Here is a 19976-nt window from a genome sequence, read left to right on the forward strand (position 1 = left end):
GCTGAACAGCTGCCTCCAGCGACGCCGGGCGGTGGTACTGGACCCATTCCGCCGTTCTCCTGGGCAGTCTTTGCGTAAATTGCTCCAGTACCACCTGATCGATGACTCCCTCGACGTCGCAGTCCCCCGGCTGAGGAGGCTCCGGATAGCGAGTCGGTCCTCTGCCTGAGCCCGCATGATCTCGAAGAACCGCCGATCTTGATCCTGCCGGAGCTCAAGCAGGGATTGTTGGTGGCCTTGATGGAGATTAGCGAGGGACTGGAGGATTTCCGCCAGCTGGGAGGACTCTATGGGGCGACCTTGTTCCATCATAAAGAAAAAAAAAATGGTCCCGGGTTTCGGCACCAATGTAACACAAAACAAGGAAACCAGCGTCAACTTAAAGGGTAAGTTTTTTTTTAATCTTTTCTTTAAAGGGTATGCAGAGACAGTCTTTGCTTCTTTTTCCCTCCTGTGCTCCGTCGCTTCCTCCCTCCTGTTATTTTACCTTTTACAGGTTTTGCAATTATGACCTGTACAAATGTTTAAGAAAGTGTTAAAGTCCCTGTAAAGGCAATAAAAAAATCTAAACGCATTATAAATGTTAAAAATGTATTTCTAAAACACATGACAAAGACTGAACTGTGAAGTTCCGCTGTCGCCATATCTGTTTCCGGTTTACTTGCGCGTCGCCCAAAATGTCTTTTTACTCGATGTCTCCAGAATCTTCCGAAAATACGCGTCAGCGATGTTCATCGCATTGTTGATGCCTGGTCCCCTGCTCCGACAAGCAAGAGGGACAAAGGCTTTAAACTCTACATATCGAGTTATCTGCACAACTACAAGGGTAAGTAGTTTAATCTAATGTGGTGTGCCGGCAGATAGCAGCTAAGCTAGTTCGCCACGTGTTCATTTTTAATGTAACGTTAGTATAGAAGCTTTCTTCATTTAGAAAAAACTAAATGTTTTTTCTTAGTTTTAAAGCAGACTGTTTGTTAATTTTTGTGATAATTGTGATATCAATTATATTAACTTGGTCTCCTCTCAGTTTCTAATAAAGATCAGGACACCGGTGATGTCACTGTCAGGGCATTGTGTTACAGGTCCATGAGAAAATCAGAATCAGCTTTATTGCCAAGTATGCTTACACATACAAGGAATTTGTCTAGGTGACAGGAGCTACCAGTCAACAACAATACAAACAATACCAAAAAACAGCAGCAAGACATAGGTAATAAAAAACAAAAAAAGAACACAAAATAAATAATTATACATATACGTACATACACTCACCTTCATACATACCCACATACACACACGTGAGTGCAAATCTAATACAATCTGTATATAAAGAACAAAAAACAGTATATTATGTACAGAGCAATGTAAGTAAAAGCAGATAAACCTCACAGTTTGAGTGTATGGTGAAGCTAGAATTAATAAGACCGCAGTTATAGGCTTGTTACTTTAATAGCCCGATGTTCCTGGGGACTCGGCTAAGGTTATTCATGTTTAATGTAACTCAAATCAAATGAAAACAGTTATTGTAGGCAGGTAAGTTTCCCTAGCTGGTCCCCTCTGTGTAAAATGCGTTCTTATTCAAGTTTTCAACTCAGTCATTCGTTTAAGACGCAATCTTGTGTTATAAGTATTAGGCTATCATGATTATACAGTGAGCAAGCTATATAAATAAGTATTTAATATAATAAAAGTGAAGAGCAACAACCGAGGGTGTAAGGTAAAGGCTGAATATTGTAGATTTATTACAATATGTTGCATGTTTGAATTAAAATACCTGTGGATATGCAACTTCCCACTAATGAAAGTTTTATTCAAAAGGAGCACACACTCTACAAAGGCCTGACTGGAGATTTGCCTGATCTATCCGGTCCTTCAGGTGAGTAGGGATATAACAATAGCACATTTCACTGTACAGTATGATATATCAACCAAAATCTGTATACCAATATTTCATTTTCTTTTTCCTCCCTTTTACAAACAAATATTCTGTTTCAAAGAAAAAAATGAAATTGATGTTATCATAAGGGTTCTTCATTATGAACCTGTATGCCATGCATAACATACTGTGGATAGAAATTACAGGGAAAGTTACTGGTATGATAATTGTGGTTATATTATATTACTATTATATTTAGTGTATTGCTAATCAATATATTGTTACTTCCCAGATGACAGCTGCTCACTTCAAGAGCAGGTGAAGCAAGTTGGGACAATGTTGAAGACATTTGCTTGCACTGGGCAATCAGGTACAACTTGCAAACAACACCTGTGGTTGTTGGTTTAATTCCCACTGGGGCCACCTGTACATGTAGTAGACCTAGATATAAATGTCATAGTTTAGTAGTTGAAGGACCAGGACTGACTACTTTATTCTTTTATTCTGGGAACCCCTGTAGGTGCAGATCAAACCCTAATGCTGCGACGTCTTGGAATTTGGCGATGTTGTGCGTAGCATGGACGACAAAATGCTATGCTGCAACATTTCAGTGCTAATGTGTCTGTTGGAGCGTTATCCCTGCCAGGGGATCTGTTACTCCCCCCTAGACACCCAGGAAGATTTGGCATTGCTTGACAACAGTTTGAGGCAGGATAAAGAGCTCCAGCAACGATTTGTAAGTGTGCCGATTTCGTTTATAACGGTATAGGGTAATCTAAAAAGTACAATTAAGATCGTACACTGCATATTCTACAGTCTGAATCCACAGCCTGTCACATTTTAAATTTATGAGAAGCTTCAGAGAAATGTAATTTGTAACATGTTTTTTTTTGTATTTTCAGCTTCGGTTTTTGGCAATCAAATGTGGGAGGGACCTAAAGACAACCGTGTGGCTGAATGCTTCAGAGTATCTTCTCTAATCACCTTTCCATCAATACAACCTGGACTGGTGTAGGGGATAAAGCATGTTTTAGAGACATGTTCCTGAAGACCATTGTTCAAAGTAAGTTGGATATTTTTTTATATTTAAGTAGATGTGTATGACCTTATGCCATTCAAATGGAATGACAGATCTTTATTTTCTACAGGAGCCATCCGGAAGAACCCGGCAACACAGGATGCCACTGATGAGGCGATCCAGGTTAATGTTACCTGAAAGGAGCATCTGAACATGAAGGTGGAAAAAGGCCGCGACAGCTGAGAGGGACCCACAGCCGACCCCTTAAACCTAGGCTGACTACTGACACCCCAGCATCGCTGACAACTGGAACCCTTTCTTTATCCTGCAGTCAGTAACATCAAGACCCCTAAAAAGCCTGCTAAAAGTGTCAGACTACACTCACCCAATCCACACTGTTCACTGTGGAAATTGCTCTTTTTTTTTTTTTTTTTTCTCGTGACCCTGCTTTGAGGGCAGCTCCTTGGATGAATATGGGATGGTTTGTCCTTTTATACAGGCGCACGAGGAATCACTGAATATATGCTAATTTGCACTGCCTCATTCTGGAGGTCGGTGAAAACCGGTGATTCTTAGCCCACTACGCCACACAGTCCCCAACCTCTCCAGACATTCTGATTGGCTGTGTTTTCTACAGCCAGATTTTATGCTGTTAATTATATTTATTCCCACTTGTTGTCATGTGTAAGTTGAATGTCAAAATGTATATTATACCTGTTATCCTGCACATTCCTTGATACCAAAGATCTCAATTATTTCATATACAATTTGCTGCTTATTTCATTGTTACAGTGCTTAACTACTCTATTTTTAAATATAGCTTGTAAATCCTAGATTATACATCTAATACTTGATATTTGCACATTATCTGGTATCAAATATTCTACTTACCGTGACTTTAGTATTGGCTTATTTCATTCCGTCAGTACTTAACAATTCTATTATAGTTTGTAAATCCTATTTCATACCTCTGATACTTGATATTGCACATTATCTAGTACCAAAAATTATACTTTCATTCCATCACAGTGCTTAACTGTTATTCTATTGTTACATATAGCTTACAGTTACAGTTATAATGGTATATTCTACTCCAGAGCTTTACTCTAAATTATTACCACTTAACCTATTGTTAGAAATGACTTGTAAATATGAAGTTATACCTCAATTTATTTGGTATCCTGCACTTTCTTTGGTACCAAATATCCTCATTGCTTGTGTTTACTGGTAATTCTTTTCATCCCAGAGCTGACCTCTTTATATTATTAACAATTATTGTAAGTGTTACAATAGTGTTTTTTAAAAAAAAAAGAAATTGGAAACCTGCATGTTCTTTTGTGTGTGTGTGTGTATATATAATGTTTGTATTTTTCTGTTATTTATATTTCAGTGATCTGACATCTTGTTTCAATGACAGTTACTGTACTTTGAAATGTGGAATTAAAACGCCAAATGGAAATTTGTCTGGTTTGATCAATCATTATTCTTGATAAACTGCATGCTATAAATATATATATATATATATATATATATATATATATATATATATATATATATATATATATATATATATACACAATAAGCAGCGGCAGATCGCTCGAAAAAAGCGTTTGCCTCCGGCGGCGGAGCGGCGGCTGGCCAGCGGGCCGTCCGCGTATCGAAGGCGGTAGGAAGGCGGCTGCCGCTTTTAAAAAGCGACTGCCGCCGGCGGACCGCCGTCAAACGTGTTTGCGATATCGCCATTCTGCCGCCGGCGCACCTCCAGCGGACCGCCGACTTATTGCTATCTGGGTGTATGTGATAATGTAACCCTTGCAGATGTGTGGGTGTCTTGCACTCCAAACAGATGCTGAACTTCTCTTTTCTATTTGGGTGTTGTAAGTGCCTCCCACTGGGAGAATGACTCCAATTGCTCTCAGTTCTTACAAAGGTGACAATGATCTCTCATATCAGGAGAGCAGTCATTTTTATAGACGCATTGTGAGGTATTGCAATTGAACTTAGCATCTCTCCTAACTCACACTGAAGTTAAAATGAGGCAGACATTTCTCCTCCCTTTTTTATTTAAACCCACTAATAACACTGTGACAATGCCCAGGAACACAGAGGATATATTATGTGTTGGCCGTGAGCAAGTGAATTGTGGACATCTGTAGCATAAACCCGCAAACATTCAAACACAGGCAGACTCTAGCATACACACACAAAAAAAAAAAAAAAAAGTTTGAAAATGTTTCGCCTTACTGCATTCTGCTGTACTTTAACCCAGTTACAGATTAATGTTAACAAATGTATAATTAAACGTTGAATAGCAATAGCATCACAGGAAATATGTAGACCCAAGAACTGAACAGCAACCTGCAGTCCATAATAAAAAAACTAAACTAGATGTAGATTACAAATCTATCATCAATCACAATCTTTCTCCATAGTGCAAACCAGTCAAACTCAATATAAACAAAAGAAAACCCTCTACACATAAACAACACTCAATTGAAATCATCTACATTGCATAAAAGCTTGTTAAGATTGAGGGTTCTATTTTCGTAACCACGCTAGGCACTGTACAACGTGCAAAGGCTTATTTAAGGGCAATTTTCATGCTGCCATGGTTGGAAGTATTTGCGCGCAAACTGTGGGTGCATATTAATAGTGGCCCAAGAAATAGATCATTCTTGTTCTGAGAAATAGATCATTGTGCTAAGACATTTCAGATCACCTCTATTCTCAGCGCAAAGTCTTAACTTAATTCCAGCATTTGTAGCTTGGAGATTCCACCAGCAGGTAATAAAGTTCATGTTCAAACTCTGAAAATATAGTGTATCATCAAAAAATGTCCCTGACAATCATTGTTGTAGTCATTTTCTGAAACAAAAATGTATTACATTTGTGTTAAACTTTCTTGAGGTCATGGTTGTTATTTCAATTATTATTACTATTGTTTACATTTACAATTGAATTTATGATCAAATGTATATTGGTATTTTTCCACCTGTTGTCATGGAGTAATTTTTAATTCACTGCAAAATGTTTAGATTTGGGGAGATGGTTAATGTATATATGATTTTTTGAGCACTTTGTTATTTTAATTATATATTTTTTAGTTTGAATGTAACTTGAATTTAGAAATATTTTTGGTTTAATATGTTCATGTTTCAATAAATTAATTACATTTTTAAAGCAGAATCAACTGCTAGAAGTGAAGTGCATGACCCCCGATATAATCACTATTAATACTAGCCATGATTTCTCAATGATTTAGAGAACCACATTTTCTATGCATATAAAAGGAGCATGTCACTAGAAATATGCATGACATTCAACAAGGACGCAGTTAATGCACAAAAGAACACCAATATTTCTATTCTTCTAAATCATTGCATACAGCCCATTTACACAACCAATTTCTTTGTCTATATCGCTGGTGCTTGACAGGGACTGGACTACATAATAGGGCGCTGACATTGCAATAACCGGAGAAGAACTTCTTAAATTGCACTTACGCCTAGACTTAGCACATGCTTGCAAAGAAATACCAAAACTTCAAGGCCATGTCCACTGACTTTGCAAGAATGATAGAAGTGTGTACCACACTTCTTAAAATAAGGACCTCAATCAGAAAACAATAGAGAGGAAACAGAAAAGGAAAGACATGAGAGAGAAGAAAGTATGAAGTTCTAATAAAATATTGCCTTTACCTCAAGTCTGGTGCGGTCCACATCACGTGGTAATTTTACTTGGGCTTTGTGAGTCACAGCTAGCATTTCATAAGGGTAGACCTGGAAAACATGTGCATGCATGCGAAAGAAACTCATTTACACAGATCCACATATATATTCTATTTGTTAACATTAATAAATGCATTAGGTATCATAAACTAGCAATATACAATCTTTTTTTTTTTACAGCATATATTCATCTTGGTTATTGTTAATTTATGAAAATACATTTGTTCATTGTTAGTTCATAATACATAATTCAATTAATGCCAACAAATACAAATTTTAATTTAAAAATGGTTTAATATATGACACTTTGAATGAAATGAACACTAACCTAGATTAATAAGTGCTGTAAATGTAATGTTTACTGTAAGTTCATGTAAACTACTGTAGTTGATGTAACATATTACAGACAAAGTACAGATACAAACAAAATTGGAAAAAAGCTAAAGTTTGCAAATATCTGCATTGCTTATGTGTTGGCACTTTTAATATTTCTTCATTCAGCACTGTGTATTCTACAAAATGGGATAAAGTCTAACCATTGTGTAATAGAGTTAATTAAAATCAGCACATCGGCATCAGACTTGATTATAAACATAAAACTTACCTTGTACTCTGTGAAAGGAAGGGAAAATGGGAAAGAGGTTGATAAAAAAAGAGAAAGATAGAAAATGACCACTGTTAATCTGAGTTCTTGGGTGTTACAAACACAACTCATCTTTTCATTTTCAATATGTAAGTATTCACTCACCTCTCATTCCACCCCAGCTAGAGTCATGGTCTGCATCATCCTCAACAAGATCAGCCGCCTAGTAAAAACCAAGGCATGACATTCTTCAAATTGTATACTGTGCACACACTTTGAAGCAGTATTGTTCAGTCATTGCACATTCATCAACATGAAGAAAGCATAGCAATCTCATATTGCCAATCCTTTCACACATAATACTAAAACAATGACTTAAAGGCTAAATATCTTTCTTTTATACAAGCTATGGTTTACGCAGAGAACACAAAAACCAGAGACATTAACAATATCATGTGTGAACAGGGCTCTAACATAAAGACTGGTTGCAGTAACGATGAAAGTTTTTCTTTAATTTCCTGAGGTTAAAGGTTAAAGTCTAGCACAGACAGCGGCTTGAATCCTTGAAACATTGATCTATGACTAGCTTTCTGTTTCACATGTCTTTGTGATTTCTTGTTGAAAGTAAGGGTGAAATATGAAACTAAATCAGACCAGATTAGCAATCAAGAAAAGGTCATATTTTTTGTCTTAAGTAGCTTATTGTCCTGGGAGTTGGCCACAAAGAACAGCTGTAAAATACTGCCACCTTGTGTATACGGAAAGCTTCAAGACCACTATCAAACAAAGATATTACCATCAGAGCAGCATCAAAGATGAAAGATCTAAACCAGTTGTTTAAATGAAGAGTGTGTATGGACTTTCTGCTATTGCAACACATTTACAGAGAATATTCCAGTAAACCGACCTGTGTGAGGGGGCCAGATTTTAATATATAGATCAAAGTGAATGTGGAAAACTGCCAGAGGGTGGGGAAACAAGACTAAATGCACGCAAGCATATTAATACATACACACCCTTCCAGCATTATGGCTTCCTCAGCTAAATCTTTAGACTAACTGTGTCATCCATCTATCCATGTGTGTGATTCCGTGTCCCAGCAGCTGGATTTGACAAATCAAACTAGGATCAAACAAGACTATTAATTTCTTAGAGAGGGAGTGACAGTATTCGTGACCACAGCTCGCATATGTTCCAAAACATGCGGAGAGAAAGATCACGGACAGATGGAGAGTCTGAAATGCGTGCTGTTTTTGTGTGCGATTTTCATGATGGGGTCTTGAGTATGGAAATGATCAATTTTGATTCCAGTTCCATTAACAATTATATTAGTACTTTTGAGGAAGAATTCTCGCTTTCCATAATTTGCTCTAACTTTATACTGAAAAAAAAATATATACTGAATAAACACAGACATAATTCTTGGTTTGAGTTGGACACAACAAAAATAACATCCTTTGGTTCAATGGAACCGGTACTGAATAAGAACCTTTACTCGATTCCCAACCCTAGTCTTGAGCTCTTATTCGTGTTCACCTTGTATATGCCATTCCGCCCATATCCTGGCAGCGAAGCAGACTTGTTGTATGGAAAGTCTGTAAAAGAGAGTTGGGTAGACAGATATACAGCATCTGCAATGTATAGAATTCTCCTCAAGCATCATGTTATAGGGAATAAGGTGGAGGAATCGGATTGACTACTCACTGGGTTGAGACATATCAGTGGGCAAGCTGTGGGTGGAGGTCCTGGGGTCGATGTCTGGAGACTGTCCATCAATCTCACTCTTCAGGTTCATCCAACTTGTTCTGGTCTATTGACAAACACAACAGTCATCAGATATAGAAAAGCTTGTTATATTTAAATAAATAACATAATGAAAAAATCTAGGGATTTACAATGGTCCCAAAAAGTATTCAGACACTTAAGTATACTTAAGCCACTCTTAAAAATATATTAATTTCATTTGATATTTAACTAAATATCAAACCAAGTGGCTTCTGCAAGCAAATTATGCTTGGCTTTTCCTCAGAACTTCACATTTCTAATTATTACTTTTTTTTACTGCATTAAAAATAAATGACATGATCTCGACACATGAAACTTTGGCAACCAGAAAGCATTCAAATATTTTGATCTTAATTGTTCAAATTTAAACCTGACTAACTTTGTGAAAAGTTTTGCTTGAAAAGTGTGCCTATGCTATCTTTAAAATTAAAGTAATTTGGTTTGGTATTTTGTTATTTCATACAATGACATTTGTACATTTTAACAAATAGCTTAAATACTTTTTCGGGCCAATTAATGGGATGTGCCAGATATATAAGTTTGATTAAATTAACAACAGACCTTTAATATTTAGATTAGATGACTTCACAAACTGATGTTTATATAAATCAATCAATCACCTTTCTGTCTATGTCATCACCATCTTGCCAGGAGGTTCTGGAAGCTGCAGCACAGTAAGACAGTTTAAATACATCCTAAAGGACGTTTTTCACTTTTTGAGGGAGTGACACTGATTTGAAGGCGCTGCAAGTGATTTTTTTTCTTGGAAAAGTATGCAAAATGTCCTATTCCCTTAAAGATATTAATGGAATAAGTGTCCTGAGATATCTCACCATTCTCTGTGACAGCTGTAGACTTTGTAAACAGCAAACAAAAATGTGTCCACGGACATTGACGCTTTTCACCTGTTAATCATTTTGTTTGTTCTCATTGGGTGTGAATATTTAATAGTTCAATAGTTGAGGGCGCTATTGTGCCACTGTTGAATTTGACAGGCACAGGAACAAACAATTAAGGCTCGTTCGAGATGAGCAAAATCTGTGCAGCACCGCGAGGTGCATGTCGGTTAGAAATTTGTCCGAGTGTGGTCTGACTTGCTCTGATGTCATCATACCTGTCAACATTTGGGTACCAAAATCCGGGAGACCTCTGAGCGGGGGGTGGGACTGGATGGCAGAGCCAGGCTTAATACATACAAACTGTGCTGTTATGATTCAATGTGCCTCAACGTCATTTTTCCCATTGTGTCCGATATTAAAATCAGTGACGCATTTTGCAAAAGGCGTGGTCATTGTCAATATGGCTACGACATATGAAATTAAATTCTTCCGTCCAGCTGTTGTTAAATGTACGTGATTATTTAGGTTGTTTGTTTGTTTGTTTGTTTGTTTGTTTTTGCGGAGCACCACCTGTGTCTTCTCCTCCCATCCCAGTGATGCTTGATTCAACTTCCTGCGTCTACAACCTGCACAGATATCAACAGCGCAACTGGGTTATAGGTTGCCAGGTTGAGGTCACAAATGAGTTGAAATTTGTATGATGTGTCGATTGTGTGAGTAGGATGCGTTTCATACAAGATCTGGCAACTGGACAACTTTGGAATAATATATTGATGTGATTATTCATATAACGAGGTTTGGTCCATACAAATTACGGGTGTTTCTCCTCAGAAATAACAAAACGGGAGGGGGGCTGGAGATGGGTGTGAAATACCGGCGACTCCCGGAAAAAAAAGGGAGTGTTGGGAGTATGGATGTCACGCTGTTATGGCAAAAAACCTTTCCTGATTGCGGGGCAACCATGCCAGGCGGTGCAGTCGGGCGCAGTTGCTCTCCCCCAACTGTGCTAACTAAAGGCATGATGAAACGACTTGCTGACGACAGGTTATTGCTCATTGGCTTAAACAACCATGATGATTTGTTCTCTTCTGAAAGGTTTGATTTTTTTTTTTTAAATCTCTAATATCATGTTGTGTATGTATAATTTATATGTGAATTTTTCCCAACACTCGGATATGTGATTTTTATCATATTTCTGAAATATCTCAAATATGTGTCTTTATTAAAAAAAAAATAAAAAAATATGGAAAGACACGTCTTATTGGCAAAATTAAATAACGGGTACATTGTTTTTTTTCATCATATTTTAAATTAACAGAATTTGAACTGAATCCACTTTATCAGCAACAGCACATGAACGCGAATCCCGCAATATCTGACTTTGATCTCGAAGGTATCTTATCCTCAATGAGAAGTGAGAAATGTCTGACTTGACAGCACGCATTTCACTCTTCCCTTGAGTGCAGTCATCTCTGGTCTACCTTTTAAGGTGAGGTGTTTGGCATCTCGAACAAGCCTGTTGCTGCTCTTTTGCTTGGTTTTGGTCTCAAAAATCTTGATTCTGGGTTTTGGAATTGGGGGGCATGGCTAATTCAACAGCTCAGTCACGTGAAAGCTCCAGAATGCTAAATCGCTTACAGCACCTTTAAATACACCATGCAAGGAACCACAGTGGACAAACAGCAAACATTTAAATATTGTTATATACCCATAAACCATATATTATCAGTGTAGCCATGATTTTAGAGAGTGAAAAAAAATCTGAACTCCGTTGATTAAGGGAGAACAACACATTTTTGAACAGAACAACAGGCAAGTGAAAAGTGACAATTAAACACAATGTCAATCCAGTGTGCAAGTTCAGGACCAAAGGTAAAATGATACAGGTCAAGTGATCCAATCACCACCCAATCACAATTAGCTATTTGGATGCATTTAAATCAGTCACAATGGGTTACACAAATGCCATTGACTTTTCACCCAACCAATGAGTTACACATTCACCAAACATTGTCTACCATCGAAATCACAAGACCACAGATGAGACACTGTGCTGCAACTGACAAATGAGTATGTATGAATGGAGATTACAAAAAGAAAATAAAGAATATATCTGACTGCTGTTTCATGTCAGGCTAAACCAATACAAATACCACAAATGTAGAAAATAAATGTATAGGATGCTGTTGATCATATCAAAGGCATTATTTACATTAAATGTAACATAAAAATTTTATTTGGCATTACTTGGCACAGCCCTTCTGGAATTTTAAGCTGATAGCTGTGATTTGTAACATGGTAGCAGTAGCTGGTTTCTAGCAAGTCAAAGATGGTATTTTGCTGGTACAAGAAGACCATTAGCAGTAGACCATATTGGAACAGCAAAAAAAGATCACATCATGATGAATGGTGAACCAGCTAATGACCAGCTTAGACCAGTTAGACACCAGCTACCATGTTCCAAGACACAGCTACCAACATAATCTCAATTTTCCAACAAGGTAGTAATGAATCGGGGCAAACAGCTAGAGACAAAATAAACTACTCAATAAACAGGGATGCAATATGACACTTAGATCATGTGATCAAGACGTCTGCAAATGTGCAACAAGAAATCATTAGGTTTTTGACTGGTGCATAACAAGCACCTTGTATAACCATAACCTATTTTGGGGGGATTTGTAAAACTCCTTTTCAATGCTTACTGTTAGGAGCTGAAATGGAAACCAGCAGACAGCAGAAAGGTCAAATGTAACAGGGTTCCATGACAACAGGTATCATGGTGACATGCATTACAGCATGCAAAGATACATGGCTGTATGAAGACTGAACTGTACCATGCTGTTTGTAGATAGGGGGTTTTCTATAGATATTATCTTTGACTTTAGTCTCTGAGAATGGAAAAGAGAAAGAGAGCGTGTGATAGGAGCAGTGGATAGAGGAAAAGCAGAAGAGAAAGAAGTTGAATAAAGAAGCATGATTTATTAAAGGATGGAATCAGGGCAAAAGAAAGGGCAGCAAATGTATTGAGCAAGATATTCAATATATATGCACTTAATCTCATAACCGTCATGTCCTGAAATGTTTGTGGTCAGCATGCAACAATCAAACCATTCTTGAGCTTTGAAGCAATGGATTTCAAATATGTATTTTTCTGCATTCTGAATCATTTGTTCCGTGTCTGTCACTCACACTAGGGGTTCGCTCTTGAGAGCCCCAATCACCTTTGAATTATTCAGAAAAGGCCAATGAAAATTGGTGAGTGGAATTTGCATGCCATTCTCCAAACTGGACATAGGGGTATAAAAGGAGATGGAGTGCACCACTCATTCAGATTTGTTCTTTGGAGCTGAGTGCACATGTGTGTTCGTCCTGTCACCAAACCTTTGCTGCTGGAATTACAGGTGAAACTCGAAAAATTAGAATATCGTGCAAAAGTTCATTAATTTCAGTAATTCAACTTAAAAGGTGAAACTAATATATTATATAGACTCATTACAAGCAAAGTAAGATATTTCAAGCCTTTATTTGATATAATTTTTATGATTATGGCTTACAGCTTATGAAAACCCCAAATTCAGAATCTCAGAAAATTAGAATATTACATGAAATCAATAAAAAAAAAAAAAGGATTGTAAATACAGAAATGTCGGCCCTCTGAAAAGTATAATCATGCATATGTACTCAGTACTTGGTTTGGGCCCCTTTTGCATTAATTACTGCCTCAATGCGGCGTGGCATGGATGCTATCAGCCTGTGGCACTGTTGAGGTGTTATGGAAGACCAAGATGCTTCAATAGCGGCCTTCAGCTCTTCTGCATTGTTTGGTCTCATGTCTCTCATCTTTCTCTTGGCAATGCCCAAGATTCTCTATGGGGTTCAGGTCAGGCAAGTTTGCTGGCCAATCAAGCACAGTAATACCATGGTCATTGAACCAGGTTTTGGTACTTTTGGCAGTGTGGGCAGGTGCCAAGTCCTGCTGGAAAATGAAGTCAGCATCTCCATAAAGCTTGTCTGCTGAAGGAAGCATGAAGTGCTCTAAAATGTCCCGGTAGACGGCTGCGTTGACTCTGGACTTAATAAAGCACAGTGGACCAACACCAGCCGATGACATGGCTCCCAAAACCAACACAGACTGTGGAAACTTCACACTGGACTTCAAGCATCTTGGATTGTGTGCCTCTCCATTCTTCCTCCAGACTCTGGAACCTTGGTTTCCAAATGAGATGCAAAATTTGCTCTCATCAGAAAAGAGGACTTTGGACCACTGAGCAACAGACCAGTTCTTTTTTTCTTTAGCCCAGGTAAGACGCTTCTGACGTTGTTTGTTGTTCAGGAGCGGCTTGACAAGAGGAATACGACATCTGAAGCCTCAGTCCACTCCTTGTGAAGCTCCCCCACACATTTGAATGGCCTTTTCCTGACAATCCTCTCCAGGCTACGGTCATCCCTGCTGCTTGTGCACCTTTTTCTTCCACACTTTTCCCTTCCACTTAACTTTCTATTAATGTGCTTTGATACAGCACTTTGAGAACATCCAACTTCTTTTGCAATTACCTTTTGAGGCTTTCCCTCCTTGTGGAGGGTGTCAATGATGGTTTTCTGCACAACTGTCAGGTCAGCAGTCTTCCCCATGATTGTGAATTCAACTGAACCAGACTGAGAGACCATTTAAAGGCTCAGGAACCCTTTGCAGGTGTTTTGGATTAATTAGCTGATTAGAGTGTGACACTTTGAGCCTACAATACTGAACCTTTTCACAATATTCTAATTTTCTGAGATTCTGAATTTGGGGTTTTCATAAGCTGTAAGCCATAATCATAAAAATTATATCAAATAAAGGCTTGAAATATCTTACTTTGCTTGTAATGAGTCTATATAATATATTAGTTTCACCTTCTAAGTTGAATTACTGAAATTAATGAACTTTTGTGCATTAATTTCACCTGTACAGGCGCGTATCAGCGGTCACTCTCACACGGTCGAGTGTTGTGCTTCCCCTGGATGCTTTGGCGGCTGAGTCCACAGGTGTAAAGAGTAAAATCTTAAAAAAGTACATTTTCTCTAAAAGAGCTTGCACAAACGATTGGTGTCTTTCCAGTCCTGGTACTCGTGGTATGGCCCTTTTCAGGTGAGCCTGTGTACTTGGGCTCAGTGCTCCATATGTGTTGATTTCCCCCCTCGGTTATCTCGTAGGATGTCTTTCCACTGTTCAGTTTCCCTGTTGGTGAACCCTGTGTCTACCCGTTCTGCCTCAGCCATTATGGCTGTGCACCCTCTCTACAGATAGGGTTCTCCCCAGGAGTTTCGTTCCATAAGCGAACTTCCCGGTTAGTAAGTCCATGTGAGGTGTTCTCCACATGTTAAGCAGCGCTTCGATTCTATCAGGTGCTCGGTGGGAAATTGCTTAATACAAAAATCAGGAAAGGCCACTGCCTGTAGCCTCCTCGGGTAAGTGCCCTCCTCCCACCCATAACAGGACCAGGGTGGTGCCTTATCTGACATGCTGAAATGTCATGACGTGGCTGAGTGCTCGCTGCGATGCATGCAGCTGCTTGCCTATGTCCATTCATATAGGCATTTGCTTACTTCAATAAAACATACATGTACATTGATACAAATTCAATTAATTAAGAGCACAAAATGACCAAGGGTAGGTTGCAAAACTGATGATCCAAATGCTGTTGTAATAAATTATATGTTAGAGGTATACCTGAAGCTAAAGGGTATGAATTTTAGCAAAGCGACAAGCGGGCCTACCTGGGATGTGGAAATGGCGTGGGGCAGCAACATATGTAGAGGAAGGAGATTTGCCATCAGAGTAGGTGGACAGACTGGGGGTACTTCGTCCACTTTCACTACCTCCGGGAGAGAAGGTAACACCAGACAAAAAAGAGAAAAGAAAAGAAGGGGGAGTTGCAAAAAACTAGAATTAAACTTTTTTCAGTCACAAACCTTTCAGATTTGATTTCTACAAGCCTCACAATACAGCCAGCTAAAATTCAATGAAAACAAATGTGATTTTGCATTTGAGATGAAAGTATGTTGCCTTTACAGTGATGACATCTGTTCAGCAGACAATAGACCGTGAATAGAGCAGGTAAAAGTGTGGTCACACACTAGGCGTTAACAGGGTTGGGGAGTAACTGAGTACATGTAACAGGATTACGTATTTAAAATACAAAATATTAGTAACTGTATTCCACTACAGTTACAGTTGAAATAATTGATAATCAGAATACAGTAACATTCAAAAAGTATTTTGATTAATGAAGAGATTACTTTGCATTTTATTTAAAAAAAAAATCAATTTAATGTTTAGAAAATTCAGTTGAAAAACATTTATCCATATAAACGTTGCAATCTGAGGAGCTTTCGAACTGCAGTGAAACACTTTCTTAAGATGTGTTACATTCATACAAGTTCATACTGTTGTGAATGAAAAGGTGGATATGATGTAATTGAGGAATTGTCCCTGGGAAGCTTAATAGAGGAGCTACATCACGTTTCTACAGCTTAACAAGAAAACTGTTAGAAACGCTTTGACAGATGAAACAAAAATCCAATAAATACACTATTACATTCCTTGTCAATGTTTTTTATGAGGTTAGGTTATTTTTACAAGAAATGCTAACCAATGTAGCCTTTAACATCGTAAAGAAAGCTACAACCAATATATCTATGACGAAAATGCACATTGGAGCATGTTTTTTTTCCTCTAGTAAGATGATATTAGAGCAAATATGTACTGCAAAAATCGTATTCTTAATGAGAATTTAAATATAGTTTTTTTCTGTGGGGCTTGGGTAGCTCAGCGAGTATTTTCGCTGACTACATCCCCTAGAGTCGCAAGTTCAAATCCAGTGTGTGCTGAGTGACTCCAGCCAGGTCTCCTGTGCAGCCAAAATGGCCCAGTTGCTAGGGAGGGTAGAGTCACATGGGGTAACCTCCTCGTGGTCATGATTAGTGGTTCTCGCTCTCAATGGGGCGTGTGGTAAGTTGTGTGTGGCTCGCAGAGACTAGCATGAGCCTCCACATGCAGAGTCTTCATGGTGTCATGCACAGCGAGCCACGTGACAAGATGCACATCTCAGAAGCAGAGGCAACTGAGACTTGTCCTTTGCCACCCGGATTGAGGTGAGTAACCTTACCACCACAAGGACTTACTAAGTAGTGGGAATTGGGCATTCCAAATTGGGAGAAAGGGGATAAAATAAATATTAATAACACCCCCTTGAATGGGGGAATATAATTTGAGGATATGATGCCACACTCTTCCGTTTTCAATAAATAAAACATAAATACCAAGTAATAAGACATTAAAAATGATTTGCTATCTACTTCACTTTCCAGCATCACTGCAAACCATGCAGCAAATAAGTTTGTATCTTTTGTATTGAGCCAAGAGGTTAATCTGTGACATTTTGAAACTCTATGGGTCAAAGTCTTTTTTTCATATAAATTGGCATGGTCTATTATGAGTTCACCAAATCTCCTGCTTTAACCTGCGTATAAATGGAAGTGAATGAAGCCAAAGTTTAGTGTGATCGCACTTCAAGTCACTGAACGGATCTGAATTTACACTCACTGGGAAAAAAGACAGCAATTACTTTCATCGGCAGGCTGAGCCATTAAGTTATTAGCATCTTTAGAGGAAGAGATTAACTATTGATAATCACATTCAATAATCATTAGAGTAAATGAGAGGAAGAGAGATAATCTCTAATTCAGCTTTTCAAAAATAGTGTTCTACATTGTATATGTGAGAATTTGTAATAAATTGCGAATAAGAGATAACTCTTTTACTGTTTATTTTTCTCTTTCACACACAAACACACACACACACTTGCAACTTTCCTTCAGACACATGTACACGCCATTAAATACACAAAGTGCTGTTAGTTAAAATTCACCCTCTATCAGGTTAAAATCCACACATCTGGAACTGGGAGAATAGGAAAGTGTCATAAATTGACCAAACATACACATATCACAAGACTGGTGCATATTGTGGAGTATGAAGATTATCAGTCTTCTCTCAAAGCTATTAAAGTAATTTCTCATCAAGAAATCTTATATCTTAATTCATCACATACTTGTTGGATTTATTAAAGGGATAGTAAACCTCATCCCACAATATTAATTGAAACATCTAATTTTGTGTACCGCATTATAAAGTCATTCAGGTATGGAATGACATGAGGGTTAATAAATGATGGAAGAAGTTGTATTTTTGCAATTCATCCTGTAATGTCACATTTTGGTTTCACACTTGCTTTCAAGCATATGAAGAGACACACAGCAGTCTCAAGGTAATCAGTGCATTGTGTTTTGAGACTATATTAGCCCTGATTGCACTAAAGCAGTATACTTTGTCATTCCTACCATCCCATGCACACATGTTTCATCACTTGCACCTATTCAAACAATCTTTGCAGTCTTTGCAAATTGTAAGGGAGACCCAAATTTCCTCTTATAGTTTACTTATCTAGTCCTTCATTTCTAGAGTGCACACAAACCCCTAAGCAGCTCAACATTTTTAAAACTATGTCTAGATATGTGGTTCACACGTTGCAATCCAATACCAACAGCACAGGATCCATAAATAACACTATGAAAATGAACTGCAACATTACTTGGTTGAATTGAATCTTGTGCATTTTCTGACCACTTTAACTGTAGAAGAAAATTTAAGCAGAAGTTTATATAGGATGCCTAAAGCTATATTTTTCTCCAGAACTCTATGTGGCAACAAATATGTGGAAAATTCCTTATTAATAATAATAAAATAGATGTAGATGAGAGTATTTATGCTGTGAGTGTCACAATGACCTGTGCTGTTTGTTGTAAATATACAAAGGAAAAATGGCTAATACATTCTCTTGTTATAGGGACAAAAAATATACAAAATACAGTTTCAAAGGCAGTACATTTTCTCAATTCACCAGCTATTGCCAGGTGTGGAAAAAAGTTAATTTAGGACCCTGCGACAGCAGGAACCTCAAGCAGCTGTGACATTAGTTGTTTAAAACTCATTTTCAAAATTCTTCATGCTGTCAGGGGAAGTCAATGAAATAGTCAATCTTTTACCAATCAAACATTCCAGGCACAAATTTCAGTGCACTGCATTAAAGTTCACACAAGTGCATCATGTGTTGGATTGATACTGAGCAAAAGCCTGCAGGCAGAGCAGTGCTACCTCTGAAGTAAGGGATGTAGTTGTGCTGTTGGAGCATGGCCAGGGTGGTAGGGTTGAGAGGCAGGGCCACACCACTGATCCCTGCCTGTGGAGTGTTTCGACCACTGCTGCTGTACAAAGGTAGTGGGGAGGACTGTCTGGCAATGCCATGGGAGCTATTCCTACCTGAAGTTGGTACAATCAACGTGTTGGAATAGTCTGGATGGGTGATATATTTGACACCCAGGTATTGCTCTGAGCAAGAGATCCCATCCAGTCAGGGAAGAATGGAAGCAATATGAGATTAGCAACTATGCTGAAAACAATATTATGTTTGAGTTACAGTACTTTTATATTTTAGATATTAGCACATAAAGTAATTTTTTTAGGTTAATATATTTTTCAGAGACATACGTTTGCACCAAAATACTGTACAGTTACTGTAGAATTTCCAGCCTTTAACATCAACAAAATTTGAAAGGTTTTCTCCTTTTTAAACATTAATAAGCCTATTAATTGGGCTATCCTACCTGTGTATGACTATATTGTTAGCTGTATTGTATTATTTGCATTTAGCATTGATTTTTCCATGCAACTCTACAGAACCAATGAGAACCACTGGTATACATGACAAAGCAATAACATTTTTAAAAATCCACCCAGTTCACTGAAAAGACTTAGACATAATTACACAGTTACTCTGAAAGTTAAGAATGTTTGTGTTTCTAACTGAGTAACCATGTGAGAATCAACGTGTAAGTGGAGGGATACCTGGTCTGCTGTAGGTTTGTGGTGAGCGGGAAGGGGTATAGCGGCCATAACCCCCTAAAGAGCTGTTGGAGCTGGGGCTGGAGGGCCTCCACTGGCGGGGTGACTTTTCTCCATCTCCCTACAGAAAAAGAGGCATCATTTCAGTCTAAGATTGCAAGCAATAAACATTAGCCAATAAATAAAGTTAAATGGTGATCA

At 38.1% G+C, this 19976-nt stretch overlaps 1 protein-coding gene across 1 annotated transcript in view; it reads right to left on the reverse strand.

The window, feature by feature from the left end:
* Window positions 1–19976, reverse strand: part of LOC127633237 (actin-binding LIM protein 2-like) — an 81241-nt gene that overhangs the window by 9435 nt on the left and 51830 nt on the right. Inside the window, exons 11-19 of the mRNA XM_052112174.1 lie at window positions 19779–19896; window positions 15590–15691; window positions 12667–12720; window positions 9611–9654; window positions 8910–9015; window positions 8742–8800; window positions 7371–7428; window positions 7227–7234; window positions 6593–6673 (exon numbers count right to left, since the gene is read on the reverse strand). Of these exons, the coding sequence (XP_051968134.1) occupies window positions 6593–6673; window positions 7227–7234; window positions 7371–7428; window positions 8742–8800; window positions 8910–9015; window positions 9611–9654; window positions 12667–12720; window positions 15590–15691; window positions 19779–19896 (630 nt within the window). The remainder of the gene's footprint in view (window positions 1–6592; window positions 6674–7226; window positions 7235–7370; window positions 7429–8741; window positions 8801–8909; window positions 9016–9610; window positions 9655–12666; window positions 12721–15589; window positions 15692–19778; window positions 19897–19976) is intronic.

This window comes from Xyrauchen texanus, chromosome 40 (genome assembly GCF_025860055.1).
Source record: "Xyrauchen texanus isolate HMW12.3.18 chromosome 40, RBS_HiC_50CHRs, whole genome shotgun sequence".
NCBI lineage: Eukaryota > Metazoa > Chordata > Actinopteri > Cypriniformes > Catostomidae > Xyrauchen > Xyrauchen texanus.